Raw genomic sequence first — 14,028 nt, 5'->3', positions numbered from 1 at the left:
AAGTGAGTTATTGTGCATTTCCTGCGTCACTTTTCCGTTTTTCCCTCTGCGTTTAGAGGACTTTCCCGTCTTCACAGAATCACCAGATTTGCCACATAGGCTCACACTCAGGAGCACTTTAATTTGAGACCATAACTGCCCTTGGGCGTGGCACAACAGCTCAATAGCGCCCCCTAATGCCTTTATCCATTTTGTACATTTTCACAAACTCCTACACTCACCAAATTGAACACATACGTCAACATTCACAAAGATTGACTACTGACAAAGTTTGGGATTTTTAAGTGAGAAGATGACTCCACAGCGCCCCCTGGAAGATTTCAAAGTTTAAGCCCCGCCTTCCACATTGACATAGAAAAATGAAATCGACAAGGCCTATGTATTATGTCCAGACGCACAAAAAAGCCTCTTGGACCCATACCCTAAGTCCAACAGGAAGTCGGCCATCCAGGCTAAAATTTTCAATCTGGATAATTTTTATTATTATTATAGTTGTACGCCTTTTTGACAGCCTAAACATGCCCCAAAACTCACCAAAACTTGCAATCATGTCCGATCCGGAGAACACTTTGATATTTTAAGGAGCACGGAAATGGCCGACGCAAAAATTGATTAATAGCGCCCCCTAGAAAATTTAAAAAATCAAGCCCCTCCACTCAGATTGACGTAAACAAACCAAATTCGGGAAACACATGTATCGTGTAAAGACGCACAAAAAAGCCTCTTGGAGCCATAGCCTAAGTCCAACAGGAAGTCTGCAATCCAGGCAAAAATGCTCAATCTCAATGATTTTTTGACCCTTCACCCACATTCCTTATTGCTTAGAAGTCACTCAGACTCATTTGTGGTCTTAGACTGCCATCTAGTGGAGACATTAACCGCTGCACACAATGTTCAATTAAAGGCACAGGAGCAAAGACATCTACATGCCAGTTTTGACAGCCCTGCGACCGCCGCACGCACCGACGTGCACGTACGGCGTTACAATTGGGGGGGTAAACGGGGGGGTGCGAGGGCCCTTCGACACTGCTTGCAGTTTTAATTATTATTATTATTATTAGGGCCCAAGCACTACAGGTGTGAAGGCCCTATTGTAATCGTAGAGATTATTATTATTATAGAAAACAAACGCCTTTTAGACAGCCTAAACGTGCCCCAAAACTCACGAAAATTTGCGCGCCCATCAGACTCGGCGAAAAATTCGATATTTTATGGTCCGCCAAAATGGCCGTCGCAAAATGGCTCAATAGCGCCCCCTAACGAATATAAAAATATGACAGATTGACGTACATGAATGAAATTTGGTATATATATATGTATCATGTCCAACGCACAAAAAAGTCAGTGGGACCCATGACGTCACTCCAACAGGAAGTCGGCCATTTTGAAAAATATGTGCGATTTTGGCGATTTCCACGCCCCGTACTTTAACGAACTTGTCCTAGGGATTTAATCCGACCAACTTCAAATTTGCACAGAATCATCTTGACACATTGTAGATGAAAAGTTTTTTGGTTTGGGCGTGGCGGTGCCGACAATTTCCTTCGCCATTCGATCCTTCGCCAAAAAGCAGGAAGTCCTTATAACTCCTACAGACATCGTCCGATCTACACCAAATTAATCACGCATGTAGAGGGTACCGCCCTGAACACGTCTATGCATAAATACTGTGTTAGCTCCACAGCGCCACCTACTGGATACAATAGCGCACCCTAGAAAATCAAAAACTGTACTTTAACGAAATTGTCCTAGGGATTTAATCCGACCAACTTCAAATTCACTCAGAAACATCTTGAAACATTGGAGATGAAAAGTTATCAAAAACTTTCTGATTAGGGATTCGGTTTGGGCGTGGCGGTGCCGACAATTTCCTTCGCCATTCGATCCTTCGCCAAAAAGTAGGAAGTCCTTATAACTCCTACAGACATCGTCCGATCTATACCAAATTAATCACGCATGTAGAAGGTCCCACCCTGAACACGTCTATGCATCAATACTGTGTTAGCTCCATAGCGCCACCTACTGGATACAAAAGCGCACCGTAGAAAATCAAAAAAAATTGAGCCCCTCAACTCAGATTGACATAGATAAACAAAATTCGGTACACATATGTATTATGTAAAGACGCACAAAAAAGTCTCTTGGACCCATACCCTCACTCCAACAGGAAGTCGGCCATTTTGAAAAATATGTGCGATTTTGCCGATTTCAACGCCTCGTATTTGAACGAACTCCTCCTAGATATTTAATCTGACCACCTTCAAATTCACTCAGAAACATCTTCAGACATTGGATATGAAAAGTTATCAAAATCTTTTTGATTACTGGTTTGGTTGCTTCGTGGTGATGTGAGGAATTTTGATGTTTCGCCATTAAACAGGAACTGCTGGCCAAATGGCGGCACTGCACCCCGTAGAAGATTAAGGAAATTGAGCCCCTCCCTCTAGATTGACGTAGATGAACAAAATTTGGTATATATATGTATTGTGTAAAGACGCACTAAAAAGTCTCTTGGACCCATATCCTCGCTCCAACAGGAAGTTGGCCATTTTGAATCGGATTTGCGATTTTGGCGCTGTTTGTTTCCATTTGAATTAGAAGATGCGTCGCGCCAAGTCTCGCTCATTAGTGGCGTGGTGAGGGAGCTTGGGCCCGGTCATCGCTGCTCGCAGCTTTAATTATTATTATTATTATTATTATTATTATTCTTCCGACATTTCGTGCCCCAATTTCGCCCCTTTCCCAAATGCGAAAATGCTTATACTTTTGCACGGACGTCCGGCCTCATCCGAAATTTGATATTTTTGGGTGGTCGCACATGGTCGACGCAGAATGGCGGAATAGTGCCCCCTACAAAGTCCAAAAATGCCCATAGGGAATTTTGCTAACTTTGTCCTATGCTCACAAAATTCGGTACACATATGTATTATACCCACATATGCAAAAAAGCCTCTTGACCTCATGACCTCAACCCAACAGGAAGTCGGCCATTTTGGTTTTGATTTTTCCCGCCTAAAATTAACTCCTCCCACAGAGTTCGCCCGATCAAGTTCAAATTAGGTACGCAACATCTCCAGACCTAGCTGAGCTTAAGTTGTGCTCTGCGCATCCGTAGGTCAAAGGGCGTGTCTGCCAGGGCTCAACTAACTTTGGCGTGCTCGCCATGTACATACGAGTGGCTCTCACGCCCACATACTTCATCCAATCAGCTTCAAACTTGCTGGACATGATGATGGCTCGGCCCTGAACGTCCCGATATATTAACTTCCCACGTAACTCATAGCGCCCCCCGGTGGTAACAGGAAGTGAACTTAAATTCATGAAAAATACATAGTTGACCCCATCAACTTCATTCCACTTCTAAAACATGCAGAACCAGTTGGTGAAGCTACATTATGAACACTGTGAAGCTACGAGTAATGGCGTCCCTGTGGGGGCGTGGCTACCATCAATTCCTCGCCATGAAAATACGTTTGGCTTTTTGATGGCTTTATTGAACACGTATCATCATGAAAATTGATACACAGGTCCAGGGTGGAGACCTCTTCCATCTGATAGGGGTGTCGCTCATGTCGCCCCCTAGTGGAAACAGGAAGTGCCATTTTTTGCATCAACATTGTCCAATTTCCACGAAACTTCCCATGTGTGATGAGGGACTGACCCTGAACACACCTGCATGCATCCCATTACTGCCCCCTGGTGGATGAACCATCAACCTCTCATAACTCCTTCATGCTTTGTCCAATTCACTCCAAACTTCACATGATTGATGAGTGACCGCCCTGAACACACCAGACCATATGTGTAACTACCTGTGACTGCCCCCTACTGGATGAACGAAACATTGCATTTTTGGCCTCCTTCCAGGTTTTTTCTCACTTTCTGCTTCACGCCACAGCCCCGCCATGCCTCAGGCCCCGCGGTGGCACGGGTGAGCCAGGGCCCGCCATCGCCGCTTACGGCTTTAATTGTTATTGTTATGTTGTGCATGTATGTTGGTCTATATCTTTAAGTTCCTGTGCTGCTGATTTGATGCTGACCATGCTGAGGAGCTGTCTGAGCATGTCGAGAGGGACGTGAAACTCTCCGGTGCTGCATCCGGTGAAGAGAGGCGAGAGGGAGAAGCTGGAGCTGATGGTGGAGAAGTAGTAATCCGGGTCCACAGCGCTGCCGTCAGGGAGGTACGAGCCTGAAGAAGAGAAGAGTCGGATTAGTTTGAAAAATATGCTCACAAAAAAAGTCACAACGGGCTCAACTGCATCTGTTCAAGTGGAAATCTGATTTTACACATCAGCTGCATGTGTGGAAAAAGTAATAAAAGCTTTTAAGTGTCTTCGGAGGGAGCTGTGAGGAATCTGATTGTGACAAGTGATGCAGAAAGTGTAGAAATTGATGCCATTTGAGTCAGCATGGGTTCAAGCTGAGGACCATAAATCTCCAAGTGAACTCTCAGCTATTCGGCTGCATTGTGGAAAATATAGGAGGAAGACGAATGTGTGGAATAAAACATATTTTTTCATAGTATTTTTTAATAAACTGTCCATTGTGAGGATTATAGTAGTGAGATGTTAAATTATTTAAACTCTTAAACAGGCAACGAGCACCACAAGATACATACATATTTAACCTTTGTGTCGTCCTCCCGGGTCAAATTGACCCCGTCTGTTCCTTCTTTCCTCCCTTCCTTCCTTCCTTCCTTCTTTCTCTCATTCCTGCCTCCCTCCTTCTCTCTTTCTTTCCTCCCTTCTTTCCTTCCTCCATCCCCCTTTCTTCCTTCTTTCCTTTCCTCCCTTCCTTCCTTCTTTCCTCCCTACCTCCCTTCCTCCCTTCTTTCCTTCCTCCATCCCCCTTTCTTCCTTCTTTCCTCTGTCCTCCTTTCCTTCCTCCCTTCCTTCTTTCCTTTCCTTTCCTCCCTTCCTTCCTCCTTCCTTTCCTTCCTTCTTCCTTCCTTCCTCCCTTCCTCTCTCCCTGCTTCATTCTTTCCTCCCTACCTCCCTCCCTCCTTCCTTCCTTCCTTCTTTCCTCCATCCTTCCTCCTTTCCTTTCCTCCCTTCCTTCCTTCCCTCCCTCCCTACTTCCTTCCTCCTTTCCTTCCTTCCTTCCCTCCTTCCTTCCTTCCTTGACTCGAGGACAACAGGAGGGTTAAAGGCATATTTAAGGCATTTACCTTCAAAGTACTGTGCAGAAGGATCAGCAGGTGAGCTGGGAGTCAGAGCTACTCTCTCTGGACTGGCCTGAGAACATTAAAAAAACAGATATATCATCACAGACTTATATAGCTGCACACTGTTTCATGGGTCAAGTTTAACTTCCTTTGCTTTTGTCGTACCTGCTGTGACACGCTGGTCATGGAGGTGCCTTTACGTCTCAGACTGTCTGAGTGACACACGCTGAGCAACGAGCTCGGCATGATGGAGCGGAAATCGCTGAAGGACCGCCGGCGCACCGCATCGCTGTCTTCTCCCGTGTTCAGCGGGGGAACGACCGGTCGAGGGAACAGCTTGGACAGTAACGGCTCGTCGGTGTTGCTGTATCGGCCGAAAGCTCTGGCCACACCGAGCAGGGTGGGAACCGTGTACCTGCACAGGTATTCTGTATTAAAACAAGAGAGAGAGCAGGTGTTAATATTCAGAAGTAACAAACAGAGGAATTATGAGATGTGTCATGTTGGTACCTTTATCGTGATCCTCTGGATTCTTGCAGATATCTTGCAGGACCTGCATGATTTCCATGATCGCCTCCAGGATCTGAAAAGTACGTCAAATCTTAGACTTAGACCTAGACAAAACTTTATTGAATTCTGTTCTATTCTATTTGCGTTACCTTGACTTCCTGAGGAAGACAAACAGATATGCAAATTAATTTATTCCTTCGGCCATCAGGCTTTTAAATGCTGCTGACAGCTAAATGAACAAAGGTCACGCATTGTAAACCTGAGAGCCCTAATGTGTATATTTCTATTACTGTTACTTGCTGCTAGCTCCGGTTGCCCATGCCAACCTGTGGTACTGACAGAGCGGATGCTGTATGTGTTTTTTTGTTTTTGTTTTGTTTTTTGTTCTTTCCATGTGACTTGAGGCTGCAAACTGAATTGCCCTGCGGGGATAAATAAAGATGTTTGATCGATTGATTGATTGTTTACTATATGATTTTAAAAGATTTAAAAAGGTAGCACACAAGAAAAATGATAAAGAAGTAAAAGAAAAATATACATATATAAATACTAACTGTGTAAAATAAATATTAAGTGTGTACATTAAATATTAAGTATTAAGTGTATTGCACTTGGACATAAATAATGAAGTGTTTAGTGCACATTGACATGAATCCTGAGAGTGTTTATTGCACATTTCTTCACAACTCAACCACTTCATCAGCAATCATCATGCACATTTCCAGGTCTGTATTTATATTCTGGGGCTCTACTAGAATATTTTTGCATTAAAAACTCCTTATTTATCTTCTACTGGTCCTTTGTGTGGCCGCTCAGTTCAGCCTCTGTCTGAAACAGGCCGTTTTAGCTCCTGTCTCTTTAAGGCCCCCCCTCCTCCTCCTGATGAGCCCACTCAGTTCTGATTGGTCGGCTTCAGGAAGCTTCCTCCAGCTCCGGAGGCAACATAAACTAACTATAGTAGCAGGATTTCACATATTTTTCTCTCCTTCTTTACTCAAAATGTAAACATCTGTACGTTTAGGAACTATGACTATGTTTAGTATCCAACATAATAACAGTACATAAATAACAGAACATATGTCTCCTTTAAACACAACAAACGCTCTCAACTACACACTACTGGGGTCGCATCTCTAAAAAAAATACACTGTATATTATATTTTTAATGTAAAAGAAGTAGAAGTAACTTTGCAGACAAAGTGTCAAGAGCAGGTTGACTTGAAATCCTGGCTTTTGGCTTGCAGGCAGCATTTCACACACACACACACACACACACACACACACACACACACACACACACACACACACACACACACACACACACACACACACACACACACACACACACACGCACACACGCACACGCACACACACCTGTCCTCGTAAGGTCTCATCGCTTTGGGCAACGTCTGACAGAAGTGTTACCAGACAAAAGCTGAAGTTCTCTGCAACAGGAAGAGCATCTGCAAGACAGGAAGTTCACCAAACGTTAATTAACAGCGGCATAAATGTAGCAGCAAGAACATCAGACAAGTATATGATTGAACATTATACTGTATGATACATGTAATAATATCTTCACCTCGTCCTTTACGCTCCGAGCTTTCTTCAATCCACTGAACTTTAGGAAGTCCTTTAAGCAATCCAAGAAGGTATGGGACGATAGCATCTTTGTGCTGCAACAGAAATATTCAATAGCGTGTTATATATATTTATGGGTCAATGATGTTTATATTTGTGTCCATGTGGTTTAGTCAAATTTAAAGGGGTTAAAATGTGAAAATAAACATATGAATAACTTGCACACATTCTTTTTTTGTGGATCAGCATCAAATTTCTGCTTTTAATCAATTTTGAGAGAATATATTAGAGGATTATGGCAAAAATGTCTGTAACCATAAAAACTTTGTACCAAATAATTCAACTTGCTTAAAAACACCAAATTCTCAATAAAACACCATATCAACTAGTTTGGCATGATCTTACATTATAAATTTATGTTAACCCTTTACATTCTGTTCATATTCAGACTCATAATTAGTGTTTACACCAATTCACTTTCATAAATTCATCAGTTGCTAATTATGTTTTAATAAACTGGGAAAAAAAGACATTCACAATCACTATTTTATGGTCCAGGTGAACATTTTATAGAATAATATTAATTAATTAAAGCGGATTTTTGAATTTAAAAAAATAAATAAACACAGGTCAAAATGTACACTTGCATATACAAAAATCGGTATCAGTAAAAATCGGTAAAAAGATGCACTTTATTTCCATTTTTGTAAACTGTAGGTCAAAGTCCAGCTAAAAGAAATGTAGAATTGGGTCAAATTTGAGCCTGAATACTATGTAAAGGTTCAATAAAGGTAATGGAATACAATTGTTCTAAATATTACATTTAATCTGGGGAATCATGGAGATCAGTGATCAGTCAAGTAATTATTAGTATAAGTCCACTTAAATACAGTTTAGGTGATAAAATATTTAATATCTATCATTCTTTTGTGGTTACACCATTTGACATTTTCAGGAGCATTCAGTCTTACTTTTGGTAAAAAATGGTGCAAATGCAACCTGATAATGCTTTAAAAACTATTTTTTAAAGATATTTAAATAAATATATTGCTCATCTTGCCAACCTCTTATTTGCCACTGACCCTTCTACAGTAGCTGCTAAATCATCATGGTACGATGTTTACCTGCAGGTTGGACTCTACCAGAAAGATTCCCAGAGCAATCACAGCATCTCTCCTCCTCTCATCCAGCTGGAAAACTCCTCTGAAGTCGACGGGGCACATGCATTGTAACTTCTGAACCTGCAGGAGCACAAAACATAGTTCACAGTTCACATGAGACGCAACTTTGATAAAGAAAGTGCTGCAGACGTTATCTCTAATGCCTCTTGATCTTTTTATATACTGAACCTGCCTACAGGACATATTTTACGTCTGGTTCCATTAGCGATAATGATTTTTCTTTTGATGCTAAATGGGTTTCAGGAACCGAGCCAAAACCTTTGCCTGCGGCATTAATTAGCCTAATGTTAAAGTGGCAGATTTAAAAGCTCTGAGAGGGATTAGCTACCACTTAAACACAGAGAGTGAAACCGGCCACAGAGCCTGCATGTCACTCTCAATGCAGAGGATCTTTTAAACTGATAATGTTGTTGAAGGATAAGAGGAGGGTCTCTGCTCATATCTGCCATTTAAAAAATCATTAACACTAGATGTTAAACGCTAAAAATCATCTTAACTCTGGTATGTTTATCGGGAACAAAGTGGCAGCAATAAATGTTAAAAAAAGAAGAAAAATTCAGGTTTTCAGCTGTTTATATGCCAAAGATTAAACTGCTGTGGTGGCTTATGTTAACCCATTACATACTGTACATATTCTGACTCATAATTAGTCATAAATCCCCCATCAGTCATGAAATAAATGGGAATGGGGAAAAAAAGACATTCACAATCACTATTTTATGCTCCAGGAGAACATATTATAGAATATAATGAATACAACAACATGTTTTAATGCTGATTTTTGAATTTTCTTATAAATACAGGTCAAATTTGTACATTTGCATATATAAAAATGTTTATCACCTGCACAAAAATAAAATAAAATAAAAACTGCATTGTATTTCCATTTTGGGGTCACATTAGGAAAAGTCCTGCAAAAGTAAATGTGAATATAGTGTTTTTATAGCTCTTAAATGTAAAAATGGGTGAAATTTGGACCCGGAACAGTATGTAAGGGATTAAATAACCTACTTAGAATTGAACCACAGTGCCACATTTTGATTTTTAAGCCAATATAACACAATATAACACAATATAACAGTGTGTTATTAAGTACAACCGTCTGCCCTGACCCCCTCACATAAATGGTTATTGTGCAAACAGTGAGGCTGATGTATTGAAGCCGCAGGGAAGAGTTTTTAAATCAGGAGGTGAATTGAACAATCTGGAGGTCAGCAACACACTACTTCCTGTTTCCAGCTCTACTTCCTCAACTGCTTCTCTAAATAATACTTCCCCAAACACGTCAACACAACAATGATACAGCTGCATATTGTTAAAAAAAAACACAGCTCTTTGATTATATGTCATGTTTTCTGTTTAAATCGTGGTTAACGTTTCCTCATTTTTAATCTAATCCAGGGGGGTCAAACATGAGGCCCGTGGGCCAGAATCGGCCCGCCGAGGAGTCCAATCCGGCACACTTTCCTTCCTGTCTTCTTTTCCTTCCTTCCATTTTTCCGTCTACCTTTTCTTTCTCTCTGTATTTCTTCCTCCCATCTTCCTGCCTGTCTTCTCTTCCTTCCTGTCTTCTTTTCCTTCCTTCTATTTTTCTATCCACCCTTTCTTTCTCTCTTTATTTCTTCCTTCCATCTTCCTGCCTGTCTTCTCTTCCTTCCTTCGTTCCATCTGTTCTTTCTTTCCTTCCTGTCTTCTTTTCCTTCCTTCTATTTTTCCATCCACCCTCTTTCTCGCTTCTCTACGTCTTTCGTTCCATCTGTTCTTTCTTTCTTTCTTTTTTTATTTCCTGTCTTCTCTTTCTTCCTTCCATGTGTTCTTTCTTTCTTTTCTTCTCGTACTTCCTTCCATCTTTCCTTCCTGTCTTCTTTTCCTTCCTATTTTTCCATCCACCCTTTCTTTCTCTTTCTTTATTTCTTCCTTCCATCTTCCTGCCTGTCTTCTCTTCCTTCCTTCCATCTTTCCTTCCTGTCTTCTCTTCCTTCCATTTGTTCTCTTTCTTTCTTTTTGTCTTCTCGTCCTTCCTTCCATCTGTCTTTCCTTCATTCCATCTGTTCTTTCTTTCTTTATTTCTTTTCTGTCTTCTCTTTCTTCCATCTGTTTCTTTCTTTCTTGTCTTTTCGTCCTTCCTTCCATCTGTTTTCATTCATTCCTTTCTTCCTTTCTAATCAGTTCGAGCTCTGCCTGTTCTTTATAGTGAATATAAATAGTTTAACCATTTATTCAAGGCTCAAAACCTACAATGACTTCATTTATTACTCTCACACACTGTTCATATTCAGACTCTTCACAGTTTCCTCTTTATAATTAGTCTCGACCAAATTATTCATGAATAAGTCACCATCAGTCACAGATAAATAGCGAGATGAATCCTTAATGACGCTTTCAGAGAGCTAAGAGACTTTATTATTCCGTTTTTGCACTTCTTATTTATAGAGAATAAAACATTAATATTAAATGTGAAGAATGCAATAGGTCAAAAACTCTAAAAGTAAGAAGTATTTAGAGTGTTTTTACTGCTTATAAATGTAAAAATGGGTTAAATTTGACTCTGAACAGTATGTGAGGGTTAAATCTCAATCGCTTTTATTATATCATATATTTTCTGTCTAAGTCATGGTTAACATTTCCCTCTATTTGTAATCTAATCAGTTCAACCTCTGCCTGCCCTTTATAGGGAATATAAATTGTTCAACCTTTTATTTATCTCATGTACTATTGATTGTTCCTGCAGGGCTCAAAAATGTACAATTACATCAGAGATACCTTGACCTGACATTTATTTCCTGGAACAACTGATTAATTATTTGCTCCATTGAACCCGACAATAGTGGAAAAAAAGACAATCATAATGACAAAGAGACAAAGATGATGTTTTGTGTGACCAACAGTCGAGAAATCCGAACATATTGAATATACTATCATTATAAAACCCAACCGATATATCGATTAACAGATATTATTGGCCGATATTCATCTATCACAGACAGTGTTCCCCATAACAATTGCAAAGACTAAAATGCCTGTCTCATATAGTTTTTTGCTTGCCATTCAGAGTTAAGAATATCCAACCTGGAAGAATGAATAACTTGTAATGTGATTCAGATTTGAAGGACAATTTTATCAGTATCTCTTTCTCTTTCTTTTTCTGTGATCAATAAAACAAAACTATGTTCCAGACAGAGACATAACATGAAATTGCATCTCAAAGAGTATTAGAGTATACATTCATCTGTTTTGTGAATAGATGGTTTATTCCAGTCAAGTCATAATATATATTATGTATATTATTTATTAGCCAATATTTACTTAAAAATGTAATATCGGAAGGTATCGGTATCGGTTTTTAGAGCCGATGTTTGTTCTGTAGGCTTCAGCATTTCCGAGCCTTGATGAACGCAGCATGGGACGTTTACCGGCGCGCGCGCTTGATGACGTTTAACAAGAAATAGTGCCATATTTATTATGCTGCTTTGTAGTCATTGCAAATTGCAAATTTACTTTCCGTAGGACACACTTGGACATAACGTCATGCACCGGGGCGAGCTAGCTTATTAGCCACGGTTAGCGACCCACGAGTCTTGCGTGTTGTTGTCGTTATACGTCATCAAGCGCGCGCCGGTAAACGTCCCATGCTGCGTTCATGCAGGCTCGGAAACTTTTTTCCATAACTTAAGTTGAAGTTGTTCTCTTATTTTGCACAGACAGTGTTTTACATTTGGAAAGCCATGTTGCATTTATGTATGCATCCAGTGGGGCATCACAATACAATTAGGCATAATGTGTTAATTCCACAATAGGAGATATGATATGTTGTGTAAAAAGCCTGCATATATCGGTATCGGGTGATATCGCAATCGTAAATTAAGAGTTGGACAATATCGAGCATCACTATTATTTATAGATTATTATGCAATGGTTTTACTGGTCTGGCTCACATGAGATCAAATTGGACTGTATGTGACCCTTGAACTAAAATGATTTTGCGCACTCTGAGAGCAAAATTAGGAGGTAATATCTTTAAAAATATATATATATTAAAAAACGTGCTCTCTAAACAATGTTGTGCTTTAGTAATTTAATTACTGGTTGTATTAAGTATGAATGGTGATGACACACACACAAAGCATAGGAATGATTACCAGTTCATAAATGTTCCAAATTAACCATCAACAAAAGACTAATGTGCAGATTTCAGCTCTGAAACAAACAAAGCAGACGTGATTATGTAAGTTAAACTAGTTCAGTAGGGTACACAGACATGTTTGGCACACTATGAATCTGCAGTGGCATAAATTAAGACTATGATGAGCCACTACAGTCTGTATAATTAATGGGAAACACTGAGAGATATCGGCATCAGCAAATATGTTGTTATGTGTCGGTTACATAAACAGCATTTTATGCATACTTGATTATTTTTCTGCATTCAAGTTTAATATATGCATTTTGTCTGGTTCAGTGTGTTTTTAAAAAAAATGTGTGGCTCATAATAATTATTAAATTCAAAGTGAAGTTTACTGTTTCAATGCAGTGACGTCATTTTACACAATAAATTAAGTGTTTGACAACCACATTTAAAGGATCATTGCAAAAAAAAAAAAAAAAAAAGTGTGTTTATGTATATATTCTGTGCATATAACACTGTCTGCCAATATATTGATACAGGATTTTTTCTGCAGCAAATGAGAAAAAGCAGCAAATCTTTAAAATGGAGAAGCTGCAATCAGCAAAAAAAAAAAAAAAAACATAAAAGATTAATCAGTTATATCATAATGAAGATGCTTTTAACCAGTGCTCACTATAACACAGCAACAGAAAGAGTGAATAAACTTCATTTAACCTTTGTGTCGTCCCCCCGGGTCAAATTGACCCCGTCTGTTTTGACTGTTCCTTCTTTCCTCCCTTCCTTCCTTCCGTCTGTACTTCCTCCCTCCCTCCTTCTCTTTCTTTCCTTCCTCTCTCTTTCCTCCCTTCCTTCTTTCCTTCCTCCATCCCCCTTTCTTTCTTTCTTCCTTCCTTCCTTCTGTCCTTCCTCCATCCCCCTTTCTTTCTCCCCTCCTTTTTTCCTTCCTTCTGTCCTTCCTTTCTCCCTCCCTCCTTCTTTCCTTCCTCCCTTCCTTATTCCTCCCTCCTTCTCTCTTTCTTTCCTCCCCCTACCTTCCTCCCTTCCTTCTTTCATTCCTTCCTCTTTTTCTTTCTCCCTCCCTCCTTTTTTCCTCCCTCCCTCCCTCCTTGCCTTCCCTCCTTGCCTTCCTTCCTTCCTCCTTCCTCCCTCCCTTCCTTCCTTCCTTCTTCCATCCTTCCTTCCTTAACTCGAAGACAACAGGAGGGTTAATACCTCTGAGCGAACACATTATTTAGGAATGTAGTGGTGGCTGGTTCATTTTATCTTCATTTGTGTGTTTAAGATTTTTCCACTTGTGTGTTTATTCAACTGTAACTCAGCAAACATGTTTACACACGCAGAACATAACGAGCAAACATCAAATACAAATTAGAGCAGCGACTGGTTTTTTGGGTTTTGAACCGTTGATCAGATTAAAACAAGACCAGTAACGCTACGTGAAACTGTAAAGTCCCTTTTCACTATTT

At 40.1% G+C, this 14,028-nt stretch overlaps 1 protein-coding gene across 1 annotated transcript in view; it reads right to left on the bottom strand.

Annotated features, from left to right (window-relative positions):
* pi4kaa (phosphatidylinositol 4-kinase, catalytic, alpha a) overlaps positions 1-14,028 on the bottom strand; it is a 61,839-nt gene that overhangs the window by 45,354 nt on the left and 2,457 nt on the right. Inside the window, 7 exon segments of the mRNA XM_062434494.1 lie at positions 4,041-4,189; positions 5,168-5,234; positions 5,330-5,592; positions 5,675-5,747; positions 7,049-7,137; positions 7,257-7,350; positions 8,380-8,496. Coding sequence (XP_062290478.1) covers positions 4,041-4,189; positions 5,168-5,234; positions 5,330-5,592; positions 5,675-5,747; positions 7,049-7,137; positions 7,257-7,350; positions 8,380-8,496 — 852 coding nt within the window.

The sequence above is a fragment of the Scomber scombrus genome, chromosome 15, assembly GCF_963691925.1.
Source record: "Scomber scombrus chromosome 15, fScoSco1.1, whole genome shotgun sequence".
NCBI lineage: Eukaryota > Metazoa > Chordata > Actinopteri > Scombriformes > Scombridae > Scomber > Scomber scombrus.
This window is presented reverse-complemented; position numbering and strand designations above follow the sequence as displayed.